We start from the raw sequence: 26,732 nt of genomic DNA, 5'->3' as shown, positions 1-26,732 counted from the left end.
TCCTTTCCTTCCTCACATAGCCTTCCTTAGACTATTTTTCTTTTCTAATTTCTTTTTCTCCTTTATTCCATTTTTACTTTGTGATCTTCCACTTTCATTCTTTTTTTTTTTTTTTTTGATATCTTTAACTCAGGCCTGAGTATTTATTGTCACATGTGGGCATTGCTTAGTTCTGACCCATTCCATAAGAGAGTTTTCTGACCCATATCATACAATAAGGTTAATTAGGACTTTACAAAGCAGTAGTCTTAATCTTTATTAAAAAATGCAGTATACTTAGAGAAAAATGCATAAACAGAAGTACACATCTTAACATCTTGTTTATAAAATAAGCATTCATAACCATCACTTGGGTCAAAGAAATAACAAGTTGCTATTACCCAGAAGCTTTCAGAAGTCCTGCATACTTTCCCCAGTTATATCATGCTTTAATTGGCAACATTAATTGCTACAGTTGTTCTTTTCCTAACCTTTTTTATGCCTCTCCCCCAAGCATGTGTGTGTTGTTTGTGTGTGTGTTGGCATACTCCTCTACACCCTGTTCTGCTCCCTCCTCCTCACCCACAGTTGCCTGTTCCATTAAAACATGATAGTGCTAGACATGACCAAGAGGATATAGAGGCTGAAGCTGTACTTCTTCATATTAGAAAGATTGTGAATAGTATGAAGAGATCTTAGCAGTATTTTTTTGAAGTCTGGTTGACAGAAATAATAGGAAGCTGCATTTGAATGATAATGGTAGTTTACACCAATTCCTGTCAGGCTTTTATCTGTTTTACCTCCCTCTCTTTCTTTAATTTATTGATTTCAGCTTGAGAGGAAGGGACACACACACACACACACACACACACACACACACACACACACACACACACACACAGGAACATTAAGCTGTTCCTGTATGTGCTCTGACCCGGGATTGAACTGTCAAGGTCTGTGCTTCGGGACAATGCTCTAACCAACCAAGCTATTCAGCTAGGGCGCTCTCTGGCCTTTGACTCCCCAGACCTGCCTATACTAATCAGGTAATAAAACAGATGTGCACACCACCCACTTAGGAAACCACCTAACACACATACATGCCACATTCCTCTTTAGGAAGAAAGTTTAACAGGTGTAGTGGTGTAGATGCCATCCATACCCTTTGCCCCCAACCCTCATAGTAAACATTGCTTTTCAGAACTTAAAATTTTATAATAAACATGCACATAAGCACACACAGTTTTTTGGGAAAATAGATAATGCAAGTGTTAAAATAAAGTTACAAAATAAAGACATAGGGTGCATTGTTTACCTCTATTTTGTGGAATGATATTTTGACATTTTTATATAAAAGATTGACTTGTTTTGAAATTGCCTGAGGTTTTAAATAACCACTTTTAAGATAAGAAGAGACAGAGCTTTTCAAAGATTACATGAGCTTGTACTTGGAATAAGCCTTAAATCATGTAGAGAGATTTAAAATGTTCAACATACTATTATATCTGATATTAAAAATTTCAAAATTCACAGTATGTAGTTTATTCTTTGCCATAATTTTAATAATTTGTTTTTGAATAATACATTCACATCATCAAATTAAGTGATATAAAAACATATTCAGTGAAAAGTATCCCTTTTTCACCCTCATATTTGTTCTACGGGTAATTGAGACCTTTTATAAAAGATAGAATATGAATTTGGGGCAAAGATAGACTGATAGACCAATGGAAAGTGGCATTTAATAGAGAACCCAGAAACAGATCCACGCAGACATTTGACTTCGGGCAAAGTGGTACTGAAGAACTGCGGTAAATTAGGTTTTACCCCAATAGCAGGGCTATTGGATATCTGTATGGCCAAAAAATGAGAGCTAACCCCCTACTTCACACCATATAAAAATAAGGATCGTGACCCTGAATATGAAAGATAAAAATAAACATTTTAAGAAGACTGATTTTTATGGGAACAGACTAGAAACAGGATTAATTTTTCCTTCCTTAAAAACAAAACTATCTTATCTGCCTCACCCTTCTGTTCCCTAGGAAATTTCAGAAACAAATCAGTTAAGCTACAAAATATTATTTGAATAATTGAGAGAATAAATTTAACTGTTCTTCTTCTTCCTCTTTTATATTAAATTAGATTCTGTACATTCAATTTTATAGGAAAGACCCAGGTGTCCATTTTCAGTTTTTTTAACTGTTCATTCACATCATTTTTATAAAACTACATTTCCTTGAAAGAGTATTGTGTTAATCATAAGTTCTACTGTGCTGCCAAGAAAAATTCATGCAAGTGTTAAAAAGTTAAGCTATCTTATGTCTGTATTCTTTCAGGGCAATTAAAGCATTTCAAGAGGTGCTTTATGTTGATCCCAGCTTTTGTCGAGCCAAGGAAATTCATTTACGACTTGGGCTTATGTTCAAAGTGAACACAGACTATGATTCTAGTTTAAAGGTAGGTGGTTGGGTTTTTCCAAGACACAATGTTTCATTTTTGTGGGGGAGAGTTTGTTTTGTTTTGCTTTATTTTTTTGGGAGTGGGGGTTGTTAAATACTAGAATATTAATAAATGTTGAAGTTTATAGTGGCACTTTAAAAGAAAATTTGAAAATTTTAGGTAAAAGAAATGTTTATCAGTTATAAACTGGAAGATACATAAGGTTGGGTTTCAGGGTACAATATAGTTTTTATGCTAAGACATAGGTAACTAGTTGCACATTTAAAGTTTTTCTTGTTAACATTTTCATTGAGGTTTGCCATCAGGAAAGGGTGAAGTTTCAATTTCATTTTGGACATTTGAAACACTTCAATATAAAAGATGGGCCAGGTAGAGGTCAGAAGTAGCTACTTAATGATACTGTGACCTAATCATTGACCATTTATTTGTATTAGTCTAACTAGAAATCCTTTCATCTTGACCAATAGGGCACATCTCATATCTAAATTATCTTTAGAAGTGTTCACTGTAAGTCATTTGTACTTCTGGTGGATAAGTCTAAACTTTGTTGGGAAAAGATAATACATTGTTGGTTAAGTATTTCACTTTCTATGTAAATTTGATATTTCTCAAAATTTTCATTGAGCTTCTTGTACTGTCTATGCTATCACTTTAAATTTCACTGGGATTTTCATGAATATAGTGTTTCCTTGTATGACAAAAGCAGTGCTTTTTGAAAGGATTCAAAATTTTAGGGAAAACCTTAAGTTTTTAAAATAAATTTATGACTATAATGGATGCCATGTTGTAAGTAGCTCTAATACAGCCTATCTTGATTTTGATTTTTTAAAAACTGTATTTAAGAGTGCCTAATTATTCTAGAATTTTATAGTAGACAATTATGAAAATACAATTTCTATCTTTCATAAGTTTATAAAGAACAATGCTGATAAGAAAAACAGACAACCAAAAACAATAAAACAAGTAGATTATGAACTATTTATATTTAGATCACATAGTTGTCAAAGGTAAGTGCAGTTTGAGGAATAGGCCAGAGGGTAAATGTAAATAGTGTGAAGAACAAAGGTATGCCTAGAAGTTGCCAGTTTTCCTCAAGCTTAGAGCAGTATTTCTCAGACTGTACTGTGGGATGTGAATGGGTTAGAAATGGAAAATAAAGTAAGTTCAAATATGCTGCCTTGCATATTTGACCTCCTCTTTGACATTTACAGTGTGTATTAGCTAACAAAGACTCTTAACTCTTAAATGTCTTGTATTACAAAATAAACTTATTTAAGCATTTTAAAATGCTGTCACAACATACTTATTATGAGTTGAAGTATTTTTTGGTAGTAAATTACTAAATGTTGCTTAGGAAATTTATTTGAGTAGAAAAAAGTAATCAAATATGTCCCAAATTATGGAATATGAATGTCTCTGAATATCATCAGTATAGTGGTATTTTAAGTAATTTTATGAATGCAAAGATCTGTTTCCATGTACATTAAGGTGGCATTATTTAAAATCCCCTTTAATCAGGGGAAACAGTATTGGACAGCGTTCCATGACTAATTGAAAGTATTCATACTTACTTACTTATATTCAACAGAAACTTTCCTATATACAACTTTTTGTTCAAACATAAAGACTAACCACACCTTCAAGTCATAGTGATTTCAGCAAAATTGCCTTTAGTGCAGTCTTCTTGTTTTGGGCTTTTTTACCCTCATTTATTTAAAATACTTGATATTCTTATGTTTATTTCATTTGTATAAACAGATAAAAGAATTTTAGGAATCCTTGATACTTCTCTTCCCCATAGTGAGATTTCATTTGATTTTGATCTCATCTTGACATTTTAAGGCTTCTCTCTTGTCTATTTTCAGGAGAATTTTAGGCATCAACATTTAGTTAAGGATAAGGTGGTGTTTCCATGTAATAATTACTGTAAGTGCTTATCATTTAGTATAAATGAAGATAGGAGAAATCAGAAGGCGTGGTATGTCTCTTTTCTCTTTAGGTGACTTTCAGTTTTCCTAAAGACTAGCTTCTAATTATACATAGATGTAGAACAGCTTCATATGCACAGATGTAGAACTTCTGATGACTTTCACTATGAAACTATTTTCTAGCACAAAATACTGATATTAATTAGATTCTCTGAATTGCAACCTCAGAAAGTCCGAAGGCAAGCTGGTTAAAATAACAACAAAAAAGTAGCTCCATCCCTGGCCGGTTGGCTCAGTGGTAGAGCGTCGGGGTCCCGGGTTTGATTTCCGGCCAGGGCACACAGGAGAAGTGCCCGTTTGCTTCTCCACCCCTCCCCCTCTCCTTCCTCTCTGTCTTTCTCTTCCCCTCCTGCAGCGAGGCTCCATTGGAGCAAAGATGGCCCGGGTGCTGGGGATGGCTCTTTGGCCTCTGCCCCAGGCGCTAGAGTGGCTCTGGTCGCGACAGAGCGATGCCCCGGAGGGGCAGAGCATCGCCCCCTGGTGGGCGCATGCGGGAGTCTGTCTGACTGTCTCTCCCCATTTCCAGCTTCGGAAAAATACAAAAAAAAAAAAAAAAAAAAAAAAGTAGCTCCTAGAATGTGAAGTTCAGCCTTTAGGATCGGTTGATTGAACTGATACAGGTTTTTATTAAGGATTCATCTTTTTCTCTGTTCTGTATTGGTTAATTCTTAAGACTGTGTGCCAGGTACAATGAAAGTGAGATTATTCCTTTTTCATGTTTCATATAGAAAGATACTATACAGTGGTGGTATGCTTAGTATAGTACTGCATATAATAAGTGCTTAATAAATACCTGGTAATCATTTCATAGAGGAGAAAGATCCTGACTTCCTTTGATCTCTTCAAGATTACTTCACTTTGTATCTCATTGCCCAGACATAAGCCACATGGCCATTCTTAATTGATTTCATATTAAAGATGTGGTTACTCTTAGACCAGTTATGTCCAGTGTTTGAATAGGGCTTTCAATTCCCTAACTACACTGTTTCTATCTAATAGAGGAGTAAAGGGTGGGTAAAAGGAATATTTGGGTGTGGGGATGGTTTGAGCAATCTGACATTACAGGTCAGGTCTTTCCTACCTCACTTCCTTTCCCTGTGCCCAAAGAAGGATATTGTATACACAGTATATTTTAGATGGTAAACTATTTAAATACAGTTTATTTTCATAGTAGATTTCTTCTTTTCACCCACACATGAAATGCACTTCAGGGCCTCCTGTTTTATTTCTATCTCTGGTAATTACTTTTCTCTGAAAATGTATCACTGAAACAGGTTCATTCTGTTTTGGTACTGTATAAACAGCTTTCAGAGCAAGCAAATTTAGTTTTAAAATCTGACCCTATCACATAACTAATAGTGTAACCTTGGGTAACATGCTTAATTAACTCTTTTGATCCTCTTTGTATCTGTAGAACTGGAATTTTGGGTACCCACACCCAAAATTCTTCTCACTTGGGGCCAGTATATTATTTGTGAAATCCATTTTTTTGTCCTAGGATTTAAAACTTGTATTTTTGTCACTCATTCTGTCCTCAGAAATATAAAAGTTAGTGCTCAACTTACTTTTTAATGATGTGTTATTTTTCCATTAAATTGGCCAATAAAAATTTCATATTGTTTACCGAGTGGTGGAGGTACCAATTCTTAATTTACTAACTAGTTTAATATTATCTGAATCAGTACATTCCAGTGTGATATTTATACATTTTGTTTTCCTTCGCTGCTTCGGGTACTGTCCCCCAAGTGGGTTTGCTTGCCTATTTAACACCATATAATTAATTCAAAATTTTATTTTATTTTTAATGCTATTAATAATAATTGCTTACATTCCTTATATATTTGAGGCAGTATACTATTATTACTTCAATAAGGGTACACTAATTTTGACAAATAATTTTTTATACTGCCTCTAATTTTTACATCCTGGCAGACTTAAAAAATTTCCTTCGTATAAAATTAATAAATGCAAGATAACGTGATAACAATCTGTATTATTCAGTCAGTTAATGCTAGTGCATCTATTTAATATAATAAGGATCATATAGAAATTCTCCTTAATATTTACATGTTTAAATTTTCCTAAAATATATCAACATTAGAACATTTTTGGACTTTTAAAGACAGAGAGGGTGACTTTTTGAAGGGAACCTGTGATAAGTCAACTTGGGGTACCAATATAAGTTCTCTTATAATTTTGTATTTGAAGATGATGTGCTGATTGAAGGGGTTACAGTGAAAGGGTTAGGAAGAATTACAGAGACGGTTAAAATGAAATTGGATGAACTCAAATGAGACGTGTTAGCCTGGTGTTTTACCAAGTGCTTAGTGTTTCTTGAATGAACAGATAAATGGAAGAGGCTATAAAATGCCTCTTATAGGATTGCCTAGACATACTGGTATAAAAAGAGAGAGAGACTAGTCTTATTTATTATCTCTTAACAGATTTTTTTTCCCTATACAAACTGATTGCACAGTTTTCTCCAGATGCCCCTGTTCAATTTATTCAGCTTATCTCCCCTCTACTGGTGTTATACCTAACATGAAACTGCTGAGTGTAAAAGCATTTCCACTTTCTTTTTACCTTACTCTTCTCCAGGAACTACTTCATTTCCAGGTGTATTGTTTGATCTTATACCTACTGTATTACAGATTGAGAAATTTCATTGTGAAATTTTTTTCTTTATGCCAAACTAGTAAGGCAGAAGGGATAAAAAAAATTTAAAAAAGGTCATGATGATACATATTTCCTTTTAGAAACTACTTTTGTAATCTGTGAAATGCCTCTTTTTATTTTATTTACTGTAGAATGCAGTAATCATGTTTCATTTAAGATACTATAAATTATATATTATACAATAATGAGAATTTCATGCTATCTATTAAATTAATTTTAACTATGCTTTAAGTTTCTAAAATATGTGAATAATTCTTTGTTGAAGCTTTAACAGTACATATTTTATTAGTTTAGTTGTCAAGATAATGAAAGTTGCTATTATTTCTTTATATCTGCCCCTGTCCTATTTTCTTCATGATGCTTAGCTTAACTCTTCCAGCTAGCATTTTGAAAATTCTAGTCTTTTTTATTTTTTTAATTTTATTGAGATAAAATTGACATGTAACATTGTATAAGTTGAACGTGTACAACATGTTGGTTTGGTACATTTATGTATTGTAGTATGATTACTACCTTAGAATTAAATATCTATCTATCATGTTACAGTTACTTCTTTTTCTTTTTCTTTTTGGTGAAAATAATTAGGATTTAGTCTCTTAGCAACTTTGAAGTTTGTAATGCAGTATTATAGACTATAATCTCGATGCTGTGTATTATATCTCCAGGAGTTCTCTATTATAGTACTTGCAAGTTTGTACCTTTAAACCAGGGATTGGGAACCTTTTTGGCTGAGAGAGCCATGAACGCCACATATTTTAAAATGTAATTCCGTGAGAGCCATACAACGACCCGTGTACATTAAGCATTATCCAATAAAAATTTGGTGTTGTCCCAGAGGATAACTGTGATTGGCTCCAGCCATCTGCAACCATGAACATGAGCGGTAGGAAATGAATGGATTGTAATACATGAGAATGTTTTATATGTTTAACATTATTTTTTTATTAAAGATTTGTCTACGAGCCAGATGCAGCCATCAAAAGAACCACATCTGGCTCACAAACTGTAGATTCCTGACCTCTGCCTTAAACAGTATCTCCCCAGTTTCCACATTGGCCCTGGAACTCAGTTTCGCCTGAATTTGTAACATCATTGTATCTTTTGGCAGAGGATGGTCATTGCTGTTTCTTTTGTCTTCTATTTTTTCCTCATTTGTGGGCAGAAATCTTTTCCTTTGTTCTTTCTTTTTCCAGTACCATCAACTTTTACCTTTTAGTCTTTCCAGGTATTATTCCTTGGTATGAGGCGATCTAATTGGTTTATCCAGTCACTTAATAATGCTTTCTCCACTTAACTCTGCCTGCCCTCTTTGGTTTTCATTTGATACTTATTTCTGCCCTGAGTTCTCTTACATACCTTCAAGTATGAAGTAGTATAAATAGCTGAAGTACTTCAGTTCCTCCAAAATGCATGTTTAAAAAAAGGACCTGACTGCTCATATGTGTGCAGTATTCTTCTCTCTGATACTGAGGAGTTAGGGTGAGTCCAGGTTTTGCATGTCAGTTTTCTTTGCAAATATATTTTAACTATAAGAAGTCATTTATAATCTAAAAGTACTTTTTGGTGTTTATACAAAACTACTTAAATTGGTGGTTGTAAGTATTTGGTCTTCAAATGCAGCTTCATGAAGCATGCAGTGTATCATCACTTTTTTTTAAATAAAAGGTTATGTTCTGAAAGAGCATTTTACAGTGAAAATTACTGAATTTGCTCCTTTGTAAAATATGTATTATGTTCATTTTATATTTATTTGTGTACATAGTAATCTTAATATGAATACAAATTATATACTAGATTTAAAAAACTTTGATATTATGTCGACTGTTCACAAATTAGACACGTACTAGAACCAGTGTTTTAATATTTCTAGTCAGTTTCATACCTGTACTTTTGTAAAATACAACAGAAATCAGGAGTTCAAAGAGTAGTTAGGACACTGGTACAGGAAGAAAGGTGAGCAAGATCAGTAGAATAAATGAGTTCTCATAGGATGGATACATGGGTGGATGGAGGAAAGGTAGTATATCCTAGAGAGCATAAAGAGTTAATAAAGAGGTCATGGCCAGTTGGCTCAGTGGTGGAGCGTCGGCCTGGCGTGCGGAGGTTCCGGGTTCAATTCCCAGCCAGGGCACACAGGAGAGGCACCCATCTGCTTCTCCACCCCTCCCCCTCTCCTTCCTCTCTGTCTCTCTCTTCCCCTCCCGCAGCCAAGGCTCCATTGGAGCAAAGATGGCCCTGGCGCTGGGGATGGCTCCTCGGCCTCTGCCACGGGCGCTGGAGTGGCTCTGGGCGCTGGAGTGGCTCTGGTCACAGCCCGGAGGGGCAGGGCGTCGCCCCCTGGTGGGCAGAGCGTCGCCCCCTGGTGGGCGTGCCAGGTGGATCCCGGTTGGGTGCATGCGGGAGTCTGTCTGACTGTCTCTCCCCCTTTCCGGCTTCAGAAAAATACAGAAAAGGAAAAAAAAAAAGTTAATAAAGAAGTTAATTTACTAACTGATTCAGTGTGGGAAGATACTTCATACTTATTGGCTTGACCCTCTTTCCTGTTAACTAAAATAGGGGATAGAGAAAGATGCCAACAGGTTTTGGGATTAGCAGGTGGAAAGGCTCTGAATGGAGTTGGGTCATTTGGGAGTATATTGAGTTGAAAGGTACACAAGGGATATCAGCTGTTGGTATATAGACATATAGATATATGTTATGGAGCCGAAAAGAAGGGCTAGAAGTAAGATTTTTGAACATCTTCATTTAACAATATTTTTTGCCATACTTTTGTGTTAAAAGAATTTTTTATAGAGACTAGATTGATAAACTTCAAAGAAGGAGCCTCATCTTTGACTGAAGATTGCCAGGATCCATTAGCTATTAGTCATTGGTATGCAATTCCATTGGTATGCAATGGAATCCCTCCTTGAAACGACTGTAACAACCTTATATTACAAAGAGAAAACCTCAGACAGATCAGCTTGACTGTGCAATGGTGTCTTCCAAGCCCTACCATAATTTATCAGTTTTGGTTTTGTCTTATTTTCAGATACCAAATCTTTAAAGTAAGTACCATGATATTGTAAGACATTTTCCTAGTCTCATTCATTTATCATAAACTATTAATTTTTTTTTTTTTTTTTTGTATTTTTCTGAAGCTGGAAACGGGGAGAGACAGTCAGACAGACTCCCGCATGCGCCTGACTGGGATCCACCTGGCACGCCCACCAGGGGCGACGCTCTGCCCACCAGGGGGCGATGCTCTGCCCCTCCGGGCATTGCTCTGCCGCAACCAGAGCCACTCTAGCGCCTGGGGCAGAGGCCAAGGAGCCATCCCCAGCGCCCGGGCCATCTTTGCTCCAATGGAGCCTTGGCTGCGGGAGGGGAAGAGAGAGACAGAGAGGAAGGAGGGGGGGTGGAGAAGCAAATGGGCGCTTCTCCTATGTGCCCTGACGGGGAATCGAACCCTGGTCCCCCACATGCCAGGCCGACGCTCTACCGCTGAGCCAACCGGCCAGGGCCATAAACTATTAATTTTAGGAACAAAATTTGTTAGTTTTAATCATACTTTTAGAACTGTGGCAGTCTGTAACAAGGAAAAAGAAAAAACATGTCTTTTATTTGAAAGAGTATCTGACGTACCTACCCTTCTCTCACTTAATTGGTCCATCAACCCTGTTTCACTGGGTTTGTGTAAAAGGGTGTGTCTATCGTAATTGAATATAGACAGCAGTATCACCTATATACACACCTTGTCTACATACTCTAAAGCAGGGGTCCCCAAACTATGGCCCGCGGGCTGCATGCGGCCCCCTGAGGCCATTTATCCGGCCCCTGCCGCACTTCTGGAAGGGGCACCTCTTTCATTGGTGGTCAGTGAGAGGAGCACAGGACGCAAAGTGCTGCGTTGCTCACGTACAGTACTACTTCCGGTGACTCGGGACGCATGCGTCACGGCTCCGGAAGCACGTCATATCACTTGTTACAGCTAGCAGTGACAAATATGGAACCAGACATTGACCATCTCATTAGCCAAAAGCAGGCCCATAGTACCCATTGAAATACTGGTCAGTTTGTTGATTTAAATTTACTTGTTCTTTATTTTAAATATTGTATTCCCGTTTTGTTTTTTTACTTTAAAATAAGATGTGTGCAGTGTGCACAGGGATTTGTTCATAGTTTTTTTTTATAGTCTGGCCCTCCAACGGTCTGAGGGACAGTGAATTGGCACCCTGTGTAAAAAGTTTGGGGACCCCTGCTCTAAAGTAAGGATTTGTGGGGCAAGCACACAATTTATCCCTGACTGTGCTTTGGAATAATTTGTTAGAAGCTTTTGTCTGGTTTACAAGGTATCACCTTGACCCACTGAATCAGAACACCTGAGATTGCATCTGGAATCCAAACATTGCTCCAAATTAATAATTAATACATTGATACATACTGTGTCAATTATGAAAAGTTATCTCATTGCTTGTCTGTAGAATTGGGAATACAGTTGAAGGGTTCTACAATTGAAAAGATTCATGAGGCCCTAGCTGGTTGGATCAGGGGGTACAGCATCAGCCTGGTGTATAGACGTTCCAGGTTTGATTCCTGGTCAGGGCGCATGAGAGAAGTAACCATCTGCTCCTCTCTCTCTTCCTCCTGCTGCAGCCAGTGGCTAGATTGGTTCAAGCATTGGCCCCAGGCACTGATGGAAGCTCTGTTGGTCTGAGCGAGGGCCTCAGGCACTGAACATAGCTTGGTTGATTCAAGCATCAAACCCAGATGGAGGTTGCCAGGTGGATCCTGGTTGGGGCACATGCAGGAGTCTGTCTCACTATCTCCCCTCCTAACAAAAAAGATTAATGACATAATTACTATATAGCTAGAAGTAAATTAATTTAAAGGGAAATAAAGTCTTGAAATTTGAGTTTTATGTATTAATTGCATGAATATAGATATCCTCCCTCCAGAGAGAAATCAGGTTTTCTCTGTCTATATAAAGCAATACTTATAAAGTTATTTTGAAATATTGAACACGTCAAAGCTTTTAAAACAAAAGGTGACTTTGGTGATAAAGATGTCTACAGAAATTGTAATGAGTTTAACCTTATGTTAAATTGGACCAGAAGTGCTCTATAAAAAGAAAATCACTGCAGCATTAAGAAAAAATATCTTAGGTAAATCTTCTTGGCTTGGAAATTAATATTCTGTAAAATGCTTTCTCGCTTGAGGTTTATTTATAGTCGGAACTGCCAAAGCTTCCACTACATAATAACTTTCACACAGCAATAGTCAGTTTCTGTACTGCAATATTTCACTCTGAGGTGCATATACAGGGTGGGGCAAAAGTAGATTTAAATTTGTTTGTATGGAAAATAATACAATAATTAATGAATAATAACACAAGAATAAACTGTTTTATGTACTCACGACTGTAAATGTACTTTTGCTCCACCCTGTACTGTCTAGCTGCTTCTAATGCAGGGGTCCCCAAACTACGGCCCGCGGGCCACATGCGGCCCCCTGAGGCCATTTATCTGGCCCCCACCGCACTTCGCACTTTCGGAAGGGGCACCACTTTCATTGGTGGTCAGTGAGAGGAGCATAGTTCCCATTGAAATACTGGTCAGTTTATTGATTTAAATTTACTTGTTTTTTATTTTAAATATTGTATTTGTTCCTGTTTTGTTTTTTTTACTTTAAAATAAGGTATATGCAGTGTACATAGGGATTTGTTCATAGTTTTTTTTTAATGTCCGGCCCTCCAACAGTCTGAGGGACAGTGAACTGGCCCCCTGTGTAAAAAGTTTCGGGACCCCTGTTCTAATGGTTGCAAGGATGGGTATTAGATACTTTACCATGACATTTTTAGGTGTGGGGCCGATTATCAAAATTGGTAGTCATTTCTGCTGATTTATATGTTGAGAGGCACATCTATTTTGCATCTAGTTTAGATACTAAAAATGAAACTTTGAGGTCACGTTATCCTGTTTCTCATTTCCCTTTAGTTTATTGAAAGGTGTATCATTGTTTTCCTTTATGTGGTTTTGTGTGGCTTAGTTTCTTGAAGTTAGTAATTCTGTAAGTTCTTTCATTCTCACATGCCTGTTTTTGAATATGTACTCTTGCCCAGTAATTTTTCTGTATTATTGATGTTTGGAAATGTTTAGTATTTTTTGATATTGTGAGTTTCAAATGATGCTACAGTGACTTTATTGCTGCTTTTAAGATTGATTAAGAATTTTATAACCCATGGTTCAGAACTTTTTCTGCCAGGCTTCATAGAAGGGCCTTGAGTATTAATAGATGAAATGTAGACTGGGCAATTTGAATTATGTATCTCTCTTTGCTCTTTGTGGGATTTCAATGTAATAATAAAACTAAAATACTGCCATCTTGAAGGCTGTTCCTTTGTAGGTCAGTTTATATCTTTCGATGGCTCAGTTAGGAGAGGCACATCTTATCTAAATATTAATTTGTGCTCTCAGGTGTAGTACAATCTAAATGTGTGACTGCTATTCCGCTCTTTTTGTCTAGAGGAGAGCAACTGGTTGTAAAGCATGCTTTGCTTTCATAGTACTTATTTTTTAAAACAGTCTGTTTTCTCTTGTCATGGTGGCACACTAAAGGGATGTTTGAGGATATATAGTCTGCTTAGAAGGCCAATGGAAAATAAAACCAGTTCTTGAGGTGTTCAGATGTTGAATTCTTTTTTTATTTCATTGTGTCAACCATGGCAAATAATTTTTTACTTTTGTTTTTTTTGACCAGTGTATCTAGTGTCTGCATTGTTCTAAGGGCATTATCGGCTCTTGATAAATATGTATTTGTTGAATGATTAAATATTCAATATTTAAGGGTCATAGTCATTTCTTTTTGTAGTCTGCCTATTCAAAATATTACAACCCTTAAATATCAAGAGTACTATAAATGTAAGCTAGCCTAATTATGCATGCCACATAACAGACATTTGTGAAAAATATAATAGCTACTGTGTTCATGGCAAGTGATGTCTCCTAATCTTTCTTTCCTTGTAACTCTGGATAGCTGACATTTGTTTATTTTGGTTATGTGAGGTTTCTAGTTGAACAAGTGTAGTTTTGTTGATTCTGTGTTAAAATACTGTACTGAAAACTTGCTGATTACTATTTCTCTCGATAAAGGAAGATCTTTCTGGGCTTACTTCTAGAAACTGTCACTATGCATATCAATTTACAGGTGTCCCCAAATTGCGGCCCCCACTGTACTTCCGGAAGGGGCATCTCTTTCATTGGTGGTCAGTGAGAAGAGCACTGTATGTGGCGGCCCTCCAACAGTCTGAGGGACAGTGAACTGGCCCCCTGTGTAAAAAGTTTGGGGACCCCTGGTAGCAGTTATAAAAGAGCACAACTCTTTAGATATTTTGATTTTAGATTGAAATGAGCTTATTGTAGTCAGTTTTTGAAAAGTGACTTGTAGTTTTGCTGTTGATTACTTTAATTGCTAAAAATTTGGCTATATATTTGTGGAAATATTTTTTAGATTTCAAAGAAATTTACTCTTTTTATCTTAAAAGATTTTATACCAACTCTAGTACTTGTTTGTCTTCTCTTAGTTTACATACCAGATATAATGTTGACAAAATAGATATCACCTAATGTTTTTGATTATGATTTGTGTTCTTAAAAATTAATGTTATACATTAAATTTAACATGTATTTTTGGGGGGCCCAGGCTATGTGACATTATAGGTAGATACTGTAACTATTAATGAATTAATATTGCCTACATATATTAATAACAACTAAAAAGATGATTATATTTCATAAAATGAACTTGAGCACAGCCTATTTGTAGTCCATGCATTCCTTGTAGTATTTCAAATAGTTTTAATAGGTACTAAGTACAATATTTATTGAAGAATCAGTAAGCGTAGTTTTACCCTTTATGATAATTCTCATAGTAATTTTAAAATTTTTTCTAAAGTTCATATCTCATTTTGAGATAAACAGTGTTCTGACATTAATGCCATTGAACTTTTACTTTCAGTTTTCAAAATAATGATGCATTCTGTTTAAAATGTTTTATAACTAATACTTTTAATTTATTTGAAGACCTAAAAATCTGAAGCTTTTTTTATATAAACAAAAAAATGCATAGGATAACTTGATAAAATTCTTCCCCAAATTCTCCATTTCTAACAACCTGTCTGTAGCCAGCAGTAAGTGTTCAAAGTAATTCTAGTTGTCTTGTTTTATTTGCATAGCATAGTTTTATGTTAGACCTTACACGCCTAAAATTTATTTTAAGACACATTTCTATGACTGAATTTAGTGCATTAATTTTGTTACTTTTTTCTTACAGCATTTTCAGTTAGCTTTGGTTGACTGTAATCCCTGCACTTTGTCCAATGCTGAAAGTAAGTATTAATTACCATAGTTTTCTACATGTATTCAGATCACTTCATGGCAGGTAGTAGTAGTAGTAGTAGTAGTAGTAGTAGTAGTAGTAATGGCAGTGATAAATCCTGTGCAGTTTTTTTCTTATAGGATTGTTGAATCTAACTGTATTGGTTGCTATAGCTACTTGTACAAATGGAATGAATCAGACCAGTTATTGTGAACAGTCTGTGTCTAAAATAGATATACCAGTGAACTGAGTTGTTGAATTAAAATTAAACCAATGAGTGAGATTGATTATTTGCATATTAATTATCCTGTCGATGACTTGGGATTAAAAGCAGGGTTTGCTGGTCTTTTAGGAAAAATGAGTATATAAGAATTCATATGTGGTAGCTCAGTGATTCCTGCTATGTGGTGTTAAAATAATTGGTAATTATGAAGAAATACTTGGATTTTTTATTATATATTTAAACATCATATATAGTTTGAGTTGACATTTTTCAATAATTAGAATTATTAAATATGTGTGTGAAGCATGTATTAATACACTGGTTTTCTTTAGACAGTTATTTTCTGCTTCTATGTAGGTTTCCTTCCAAAAGCAGATTGGGTTGATTATGATGTGTTTATCAATAAGTATGTATTGTCATGTTTTTTTGGTGTACTTCAGAGTTGCCAATAAAAGTTTTAAGAATATTCATTAGATTCAAGCTGGCTTTCTTTAAAATTTTCTTTAAAAAATTTAGTATATAGAAAATGAATCATTCTTATTGAAAATTTAGGATCAATCAAAGGATTCTAGGTTTTAGAAAGTCAGGATTTTGCTATGTGACTTAGTTTTCTAAGCTTATAGAAAGGTGTTATATGAAAAGTAGCATCAGTATTAAAAATACCTAAGAAGGATTTTTAAATCCTTCATCTAAACCAGACCAATTATCTCATACTTCTGCAAGAGGCAATTCATGAGAAAACGTGAAAGATTTCTATTTTGCTGGATCAGTGGTGGCGCCGTGGATAGAAGGTCAACCTGAGAGTCTGAGGACCCAGGCTCCAAACTCTAAGGTCACTGGCTTGAGTGTGGGCTCATCTGGCTTGACCATAGGCTCATCAGCTTGAGCATGGGGTTGCTGGCTTGAGCTTGGGATCATAGACATGATCCCATGGTCACTGCTCGAGCAATGGGTCATTGGCTCTACTGGAGCCCCTAGTCAAGGCACGTATGAGAAGCAATCAAAAAGTAAAAGTGACACAACTACAAGTTGATGCTTCTCATCTCTCTCCTTTCCTGTCTGTCTTTCTCTCTTAAAAAAATTCTGCTTTCTTAAATGAAACTTAGGATTTTATACTGATCAGTGAGTGTATTTGCAGAGTAAATGATGGCAAGGTAACAAACGCAGCAATATTTTTGTTTCTAAGATGAAGTTAGATTAGAAAAAGAATTTAATTTATGGATATATTAATTTATAAGGTATTAATTTATAGTTTTTCTGCAATTATATATTCAGATTATATAAATCATCTAATTTGTGGGAATAAGAAGACAGCTGATTTTCATTTAATTTTTTATATCTAGTGCTAGAAAGCCAAATTTCAAACTACTTTTAGTTTAACCTTTGAGGGATGTTTCATAAATTTGAAACTAAATATTTTGGTAAATCCTTATTTTATTTTACTCTGTTGAGGTTAAATCTCACTTGTAGGCCATTGCTTCTGAGTGGTAAACACCTATATAGAGTAAATACCACAGGGCAGAAAACTTTCCAGTCAAATTGAAAAAGGATAGTTTGAACCATCGTGAAATACATCTCTGAGTTTATTCTGCATCTCTTGTCTTGTTCATTATTGAAAAGGTAAATAGGAGGGAAGGTGACCAAAGTCCTACTTTGCCCAGGACTGGGGAGTTTCCCCACATTCAGAATTTTGAGTGCCTAAAAGATTGGTCACTGTAATGGTAGGACATGTGCTTTATTTAAGGACATTAGTCCATTATAGTTAAACTGATTTGGGTAATTTTAGACAGTCTTCAAGATTATTTGAAAACTGTGATAATGGCTGATGTCTTGCAGAGCAATGTAGACTACCTACCTTGAGCCAGATATTATTACTGTTTCTACACCAGGCTCTTTGTCTTTGTAAAACGTAGTTTCTCTTTGAATTTTTTTATGTCATCACCTATTGTACATGCCGCAGACCTTGACTATATGAAATCTGCATGTTACCTTGTGATACTGCAAAGATCAGAAGATAATAGAAAGTAATGTGAGCTTTTATAAAAGTCTATATGAGAGATTTGTGTTTTGTGGCATAATTCATTTATACAATTAAAAAGTAATTAGAACTCTGGCAGGGTAGTTCATTTGGTTAAAGTGTCATGCTGGTATTCCAAGGTTGCAAATTCGATTCCTGATCTGGGCACATACAAGAACCAACCAGTGAATACATAAATAGGTGGAGCAACAAATTGATGTTTCTTTCTCTCTCTTTCTGTCTCTCCCATCCTTCCCCCCCTCCCCCAATGAGTCAGTAAATAAAATTAAAAAAATAAGTAGATACACTTGCTTCAACAGCTGTTTAGAAGGGGTTAATTGCAGTTCATATTTTGAGAAGTAGAATCATGATGATGTGGGACTTTTCATTATGATTGTCCCTTGGGATAAAATTGTATCTTAGAGTTTTAAACATTTTCTTTTTTTTTTTTTTCCTGAAGCTGGAAACAGGGAGAGACAGTCAGACAGACTCCCGCATGCGCCCGACCGGGATCCACCCGGCACGCCCACCAGGGGCGATGCTCTGCCCACCAGGGGGCGATGCTCTGCCCATCCTGGGCGTCGCCATGTTGCGACCAGAGCCACTCTAGCACCTGAGGCAGAGGCCACAGAGCCATCCCCAGCGCCCGGGCCATCTTTGCTCCAATGGAGCCTTGGCTGCGGGAGGGGAAGAGAGAGACAGAGAGGGAAAGCGCGGCGGAGGGGTGGAGAAGCAAATGGGCGCTTCTCCTGTGTGCCCTGGCCGGGAATCGAACCCGGGTCCTCCGCACGCTAGGCCGACGCTCTACCGCTGAGCCAACCGGCCAGGGCTAAACATTTTCTTAATTCTAAAAATAATGTATTAATTTCAGAACCTTTTATGGCAATATTTGTTAAAAATTTCTACCGCTAATTGAGACTTGCCAAGTGAGTCTTTTTCTTAGGTGTATGGTTATGTTCTACTTAAAGAAGTTTAAGAATTTAAACTACAAAAAAATTACAATGGATTTTGCAACTCATGGAATAAGGAAGCCCTTGACATAGGCATAGAGTAAGCCTGGTGGAAATTTGGGGTTGTAGGGTGCCAGCTGGCTGCTGATCTTTTCTTCCTTGTTACCTATTTTTAGAGGAGTAAGATGATTGAGGAAAGTGGGCATAGATTTTTCATCTCTTCCACATTCCCTTATCCCACTGTTTCTCAAACTTTTTGAAGTTCGGGGTGCATTTAAAATCCTACAAGTAATTGTAGGCGCACTATATACAAATTTCTGAGAAATAAGTTATAATAATTAAGTCGAATAGCAAAGAAGAAATATAAAGTCCAAGCGTGGTTTTACGATAATTAAATGAAATACATATGACAAAATTAAATTTATTCTGACATTAAAAAACATTTTTATGTTACATTTTTTGAGTTATACTTTTTTGAATTCGTAAGAAAGGGGTTAAAAAAATGACAAAAGTTATCTTTTTATATATATATATATAGATACATTCTTAGTAAGATTTAGTAAATTTGGCAGGTCCTGGAATGAATGTGTTAAGTTTTTTCATTTTTGTGTTTATGAGAAACTTGAGCCTGATGTGTCCTAGCGATTTCTTCAATGTTTGGGCATATATTTGAAAGGCAAACTCTCATTTCCTCATCAATACATTGAAGAATTCCTCTTTTTACTCTTGGGTTGAGTGCAGAAAACCCCCACCATACATATCATCTTAACTTTACACCAAACAAAGGATAGAAGAAACTTGCCTCCAGTCTTTCCGGGGAATATGGGGGGTAGTGTAAACAATCCAGCACCACAGCTTAACAACTTTTTGCAACCTAGTCAGGCAAGTGAGGTGGGGGATTGGACAGACTGTCATCTTACAGCCAATTCCCAACACCTCTGTCCCTCAAAAATCTAAACTCCAAAAACCCTGTTGGTTTTTTGGTCCCCAAAAGGCACATATTTCTCTGGAATACCATAGGGCGCACCTGGAAATCTTCTAGGGCGCACCAGTGCTCCCTGGCACACACTTTGAGAACCACTGCCTTAACCTGTAGCCCAGTCTCCCTCTGGTGATGTAATCGGTGAGATTTGAACTGGAACTCCAGGAGAGCTATTTTGGAAATGGCGAGTGGTGAATAAGGAAAGCCTTCAACTGGTGTAGGTGAAAGGGATATTTACATACAGGTATTGATTGACTTATGACCTATGCAACTTAATGACCATTCGACTTTACGACCACAATCACTAGCCACGACTGCTCCACGTCTGGCAGCACAAGCGTTGCCAAGCTGGGCGTTCGACAGTGCTGGCCAATAAAATGTTTCGTACATGTTTATATATTTTGATATGTTTTGCAATTGGGAAAATGTTTCCTGAGTTATTTTTTACACCTGTATTTTGTATTTTTGTATTAACCTGTATTTTGTAATTTTGTACATTTTGCAAATACTAAACCAGTTGTACGGGTAATGCAGTGTTTTACTTAAACCTGACGAATATAAAAATAAGAAACAAAATGGCGTGGAGATGACACAATTGGCATAAAGTGAACAAAGAAAATTATGATTTATAACAATAATGAAAGAAAATTATGATAAAATATGACTTAAAGATTTTTTTAACATTATTTCACAGTACTGTGCATATAGCCTACTCAACTTACGACCAAATTGTGTTACAACTGGTCTGTCAGAACCAATTGTGGTTGTAAGTCGAGCACTAGCTGTATGTGGAACTTTTATTTTTATGTGTTTTTCACAAAACTGATTTTAATCTTCTAAAGATTTTTATTTTGCTTCAACTCTGATTAGTTGTATTTAATGTGATATTTAATGATTGTTTATGGAGTTATGTTATACTTTACTTTTGATCCAAAAGTAGTATTATTTTTAAAGTTCATTATATATTTTGTTTGTTTTGATCTTCATGGTTTTTTAAATCAACTGTTTCCATGTGGTAAATGGTCTAGGGCAGGGGTAGTCAACCTTTTTATATCTTCCGCCCACTTTTTTATCTCTGTGGGTAATAAAATTTTCTAACCGCCCACTGGTTTCCCAGTAATGGTAATTTATAAAGTAGGGAAGTAACTTTATAAAATTTATAAAGCAGAGTCACAGCAAGTTAAAGCATATAATAATAATTACTTACCAAGTACTGTATATCAGATTATCACTAAGTTTGGCAGAATAAATCTTTATAAAACAACTTACTATAGTTAAATCTTTTTATTTATACTTTGGTTGCTCCGCTACCGCCCACCATGAAAGCTGGAATGCTCACTAGTGGGCGGCAGGGACCAGGTTGACTACCAGTGGTCTAGGGAATAGGTATCAGAATCCCTTGCAGGACTGAATAAAATGGCACTTTTCCAGGCTTTGCCCTAGGCTCTCACTGAATCATAATCTTCATAATCTCCTTTTTTTTTTTTTTTTTTTCATTTTTCTGAAGCTGGAAACAGGGAGAGACAGTCAGACAGACTCCCGAATGCGCCCGACCGGGATCCACCCGGCACGCCCACCAGGGGCGATGCTCTGCCCATCCTGGGCGTCGCCATGTTGCGACCAGAGCCACTCAAGCACCTGAGGCGGAGGCCACAGAGCCATCCCCAGCGCCTGGGCCATCTTTGCTCCAATGGAGCCTTGGCTGCGGGAGGGGAAGAGAGAGACAGAGAGGAAAGCGCGGCGGAGGGGTGGAGAAGCAAATGGGCGCTTCTCCTGTGTGCCCTGGCCGGGAATCGAACCCGGGTCCTCCGCACGCTAGGCCGACGCTCTACCACTGAGCCAACCGGCCAGGGCATAATCTCCTTTTTTCAAACACCTTTCAGGTAAATCTTAGAGTTACAGGAATCAGTTCATGGTGAACTCTCCAATAAGAAGTTGATTATAGCTCTGAATCTTTTAAAGATCCACATAAATATGCATATAATTTTGTAAGGCTCCTACACTCCTTGAAATCCAGTTATGAAATTCAGGTGGATAGAACATTGGCATTAAAAAATGAAAATTAGTATTAAAGTAGTTAGAATTCAGCCTTGATTCCTTGTTCATTGTTGCTTTCATTGAATCTTTTATGGTGCAGTGTCAGGAGGAGCTGAAAATAAAAACTGACATATATTTTTATTTGATTTTTAAGGCATATTTGTTAATCCTGGTTCTGTTGATTATTTTTGCCTTACAAAGTGGTTTGACTTTTTAAAAGAAGTAATTCTGAAGAATTGATAGAGAAATGCAACAACTAATTTCCTCTGTTATTACTAGTGTCATCCTTGCTGTGACTTCTTTATATACATATGTTGCTGATGTGTAATACAGTATAAAAAAAATGTTAGAGGCCTTTTTGTTTTAATGTATTTTTTTTTTTTTACAAATAGTGACTTTACATTATTATGTTTTTTACCTATAACTCAGTTTTTAAATACCATATTTTGAAATTTATAGGTCATAAAAGTTTTCTCTTATTTGGTTATATGGCCGATTTGAACTTTGTGAAAAGTATACTCACTGAAACTAATACAAAATAATATTGAATCTAAACTAATTGAGAGAAATAAAAACAATTATATTTACTTGCTATAGACCTTAATATTAATTTTAATAATTACACTGACACAATTTGATAATGACCAACAGTGAATACATGTGGTTTCTCATCATGTTTGTGCATATTTGTTTGTATATTCTATTTTATTAAAAATAAGTTATTTTCCATTATTACTTGTCTATAGTATAGATATTATAGATTGTGTTAATGTTTTACATTTTATATTCTTAATTTACCCCAAATGCCTGTGTATTGATTTCTATTTTCCATCATCTTTGCAGTTCAGTTTCACATTGCCCACTTATATGAAACCCAGGTAAGTGTTTTAACTTACTTAATACAGAAGTGATTACTCAAGTTGTTTTAAATGATATCAGATAATTTAATGGATTTATGAGTTTTACCTCTTAATACATTTTAAACTTAGTAAATGTGCTCGAGATTTTGGTCAGTGAAGTAGTTATTACACAGAGTACTTGCTCTGTACAAAGAAATTTCATATAATATGATCTGCTTCTAAACCTGAATGTCTGCAGGCTTTAATGGCTATATTTAAGATTTCTCTTATTCTTGTTATGCAAATCTTTTTTTAAAATTATTTATTTATTTATTTGTTACAGAAACAGAGAGTGAGTCAGAGAGAGGGATAGGCAGGGACAGACAGGAACGGAGATGAGAAGCATCAGTCATTAGTTTTTCATTGCGCGTTGCAATACCTTAGTTGTTCATTGATTGCTTTCTCATATGTGCCTTGACCGTTGGCCTCCAGTAGACCGAGTAACCCCTTGCTGGAGCCAGCGACCTTGGGTTCAAGCTGGTGGGCTTTTTGCTCAAACCAGCTGAGCCCGTGCTCAAGCTGGCGACCTCGGGGTCTCGACCCTGGGTCTTTCGCATCCCAGTCCGATGCTCTGTCCAGACCCTGGGTCTTCCGCATCCCAGTCTGACGCTCTATCCACTGCGCCACCGCCTGGTCAGGCTTGTTATGCAGTTCTTAGTTTTCTTTTCAAAATGTTTATAGGTGGTTGTTATAATGCATTATTTTTAGTTTCAACTTTTCTTAAGATTGAAATATCCTTTCTGTGTGTCACCATTTGAAAGACATATTAGAGTCAACTTTTGATGTCATTATCACTACTTTTATGGTGCTAATTTAAAATAGTCTTTTCAGTTTAATTTTAGAGCATTGTGTTTGTGTATGGCAGATTGTACTTAGTTGTACAATAAAAAGTATAACAGACATTTACCCTAGGAAGTATGAAAAATCAGGCACAAGTTGGTTTGAGACTAAGTACAGTCATCCTTCGCCATATCATGGTTCACTTTTCATGGTCTCACTGTATCGCGGATTTTAAAATTGAATATATCTAATTTTGTGTCACGGATTTTTCGCTGAATTGTGGGATTTTGTGATATATAAGTATTTTTATATATGATAATTATTTAGAACGTGTTTAAGAGCATAGGAAGTGTTTTATTAGAGTGTGGGAAAGGTTAATAACTGTGGAAAGGTTTATAAAGAGTGTAGGGAGGGATTATAAAGCCTTAAAACATATATAAATAATAAAATAAATATAAGGTCTCTACTTTGTGGATTTTCGCCTATGGCAGGGGGCTCTGGAACCCTAACCCCCATGATAGACGAGGGACCACTGTATTAGGTAATCATAGTTTACCCCAAACATAAATTTTATAACACCTTTTCAGGGAAAAATACTGTTATGTTTGTACATAATTTGTGAGGTCTGTTTTGTTTCAGAGTCAACATTGGGGTGCTCTAAAAAAATTAACATCAGATACCTGGACATTTCCTCTTCCTCCTCCTCCTCCTCCTCACCCTCCTCTTCCTCCTCCATCCCCTCTTCCACTTCCTTAACCACCAGCACTTCCTCTTCCTCCTCTACCACCACCTCCACCTCCACCAGCACCCTCATCACCACCACTGTTACTATCACCAGCACCAGCATCTGCAAACCCCCCTCCCCACCACCATCACCAGCACTAGCACCACCAGCATCCCCACTCACCATCACCACCACCCCCCAGACACATGTGTACACATGCATGTTGACTGAATCAGAATTGATGCATACGCAGGTTTGTATACCCTGCTATTCTAAGGATTTTATCTACCTTGAGAAAATTCATGTGCAAATTACACACATGTTGTGGACATTCTTTACCTACCAAAGTTAATCCCAACCTGCTCTCAACTACTGATTTTTACAGAATCAGCAAAGGCCCTATTGTGAATGCAGCTACAGCAATTGACTTCCTCTCCAAAGTTCTTTCCCTTGAGTCTTAGCTCCTGTTCTCATTACCTCGGAAGCTTTCTGCTGCCTTCAAAGGATGTATTCTGATTTTTTTCCAGCTTTTTTAGTGTGAGGTCATTGACCTGTCACTAGCTGAAGCAGAAATTTTCTTGCCTTATTCTCAATGAATGTTTTAGCTGGAAGTGTAATTCTATTTTATTTGACCACTTTGAAACTTATATTTCAGTGTCTTTTGGGTTTCATTTTTTCTGATGAGAAGTAGTCTGTTGGTGTTAAATGTTTTTTTTTTTTGTATTTTTCTGAAACTGGAAATGGGGAGGCAGTCAGATAGACTCCCACATGCGCCTGACCGGGATCCACCCGGCATGCCCACCAGGGGGCGATGCTCTGCCCATCTGGGGTGTTGCTTTGTTGCAACCAGAGCCATTCTAGCGCCTGAGGCAGAGGCCACAGAGCCATCCTCAGCGCCCAGGCCAACTTTGCTCCAGTGGAGCCTTGGCTGTGGGAAAGGAAGAGAGAGACAGAGAGGAAGGGGACGGGGAGGGGTGAAGAAGCAAATGGGCGCTTCTCCTGTGTGCCCTAGCTGGGAATCGAACCTGGGACTCCTGCATGTCAGGCCGACACTCTACCACTGAGCCAACCGGCCAGGGCCTGTTGGTGTTAATTTTTAAGCTTGTGAAGGTAATGTGTTTTTTTTCATTTGATATATTTTAGTGCCCATTAAGATTAAATAAAATGGAACAAAATGCATTCTAAGCAGTGTATATATTATAATAATTAGGTGACACTATAGTAGGGGTCGGGAACGCGTGGCTTGAGAGCCAGATGTGGCTCTTTTGATGGCTGCATCTGGCTCTCAGACAAATCATTAATAAAAAAAAATAATAACGTTAAAAATATAAAACATTCTCATGTATTACAATCCATTTAAAAAAAAATTTTTTTTTATTCATTTTAGAGAGGAGAGAGAAAGGGAGAGAGAGAGACAGAGAGGGAGAGAGAGACAGAGAGAGAAGGTGGGTAGGAGCTGGAAGCATCAACTCCCATATGTGCCTTGACCAGGCAAGCCCAGGGTTTCGAACCGGCGACCTCAGCATTTCCAGGTTGACGCTTTATCCACTGCGCCACCACAGGTTAGGCCTACAATCCATTCATTTCCTACCGCTCATGTTCATGGTTGCGGGTGGCTGGAGCCAATCACAGCTGTCCTCCGGGACAACAAATTTTTATTGGATAATGTATAACATACACGGGTCTTTGTATGGCTCTCACGGAATTACATTTTAAAATATATAGTGTTCATGATTCTCAGCCAAAAAGGTTCCCGACCCCTGCACTATATAGGATTGAAAAACCTCTACTCAGTGGTTATAACAGGGATGTTTGTTTTCAAGTGAAAAAATGAAGTGAAGCAAAGGCCTACCTACCTGTAGAAAGTTACTTTTTATTGTTCAGTTGACTCATACCAACAGACTTTATTTATGAATATAGAGTTTTAAAATATAAATTTAACTAGTCAAGCCATATGTGATTAGTGGCTAGTGCTAGGTAACCACATAGTTCAAGGGAATTTGTCTTATATAGGAAGAAGTCTTCCTGATAATCAGCATAGAAAAAGAATACAGTATTTCACAAACCCGGAGGACTCTACTCCCACCTTGGCTTCACAGTATGAAACAGTAAGAACATAATTAAAACTGCAAAGTGATGGGATACTTTTTTTAGTAGATTGGTAAAGGCGGCCCATTTAGCTGTTTGGACTGAGTCCTGAATGGAGAGGTTCCAGTGATATAATCAGTTCTGGCTGATGGTAGTTTGTGTAGGTGTGTATGGTGGGAGGTTTGTTTTGCTGGTTCATTGTAATAAGGTGTGTTAGCAAGTATAACAACTTTGTGCTGTTGATCTTATAATACTGTATTAGAAAGACAAAAGGAAGCCTTTTGTAGAGGTGGAGATGATGTAGGGCTTAAAAAGTGTGGAGCATGATGGTTTGATACCTGTATATATTTTGAAAGAACCTTCTTCTCCCCCATTGAGTTAATTAGCACATTAGCACATCCATCACTTCTCATTTAATCACCTCCCTCCCCTTTGGGTAAGAACATTTAAGTTCTGTTTTTACAGCAAATTTCAATTGTACAATACACTGTTACCAACTGTAGTTGTCATGTTTTACATAAGACCCCCAGACCTTACTCATCTTGTAACTTGAAAGATGATAGCCTTTTAT

At 36.8% G+C, this 26,732-nt stretch overlaps 1 protein-coding gene across 4 annotated transcripts in view; it reads left to right on the top strand.

The window, feature by feature from the left end:
* KDM6A (lysine demethylase 6A) overlaps positions 1-26,732 on the top strand; it is a 255,335-nt gene that overhangs the window by 140,082 nt on the left and 88,521 nt on the right. For all 4 annotated transcript variants that reach the window (XM_066357570.1, XM_066357571.1, XM_066357568.1 and 1 more), the window contains exons 6-8: positions 2,319-2,439; positions 15,417-15,471; positions 22,514-22,548. In XM_066357570.1, coding sequence (XP_066213667.1) covers positions 2,319-2,439; positions 15,417-15,471; positions 22,514-22,548 — 211 coding nt within the window. The remainder of the gene's footprint in view (positions 1-2,318; positions 2,440-15,416; positions 15,472-22,513; positions 22,549-26,732) is intronic.

The sequence above is a fragment of the Saccopteryx leptura genome, chromosome X (assembly GCF_036850995.1).
Source record: "Saccopteryx leptura isolate mSacLep1 chromosome X, mSacLep1_pri_phased_curated, whole genome shotgun sequence".
Lineage (NCBI taxonomy): Eukaryota > Metazoa > Chordata > Mammalia > Chiroptera > Emballonuridae > Saccopteryx > Saccopteryx leptura.
This window is presented reverse-complemented; position numbering and strand designations above follow the sequence as displayed.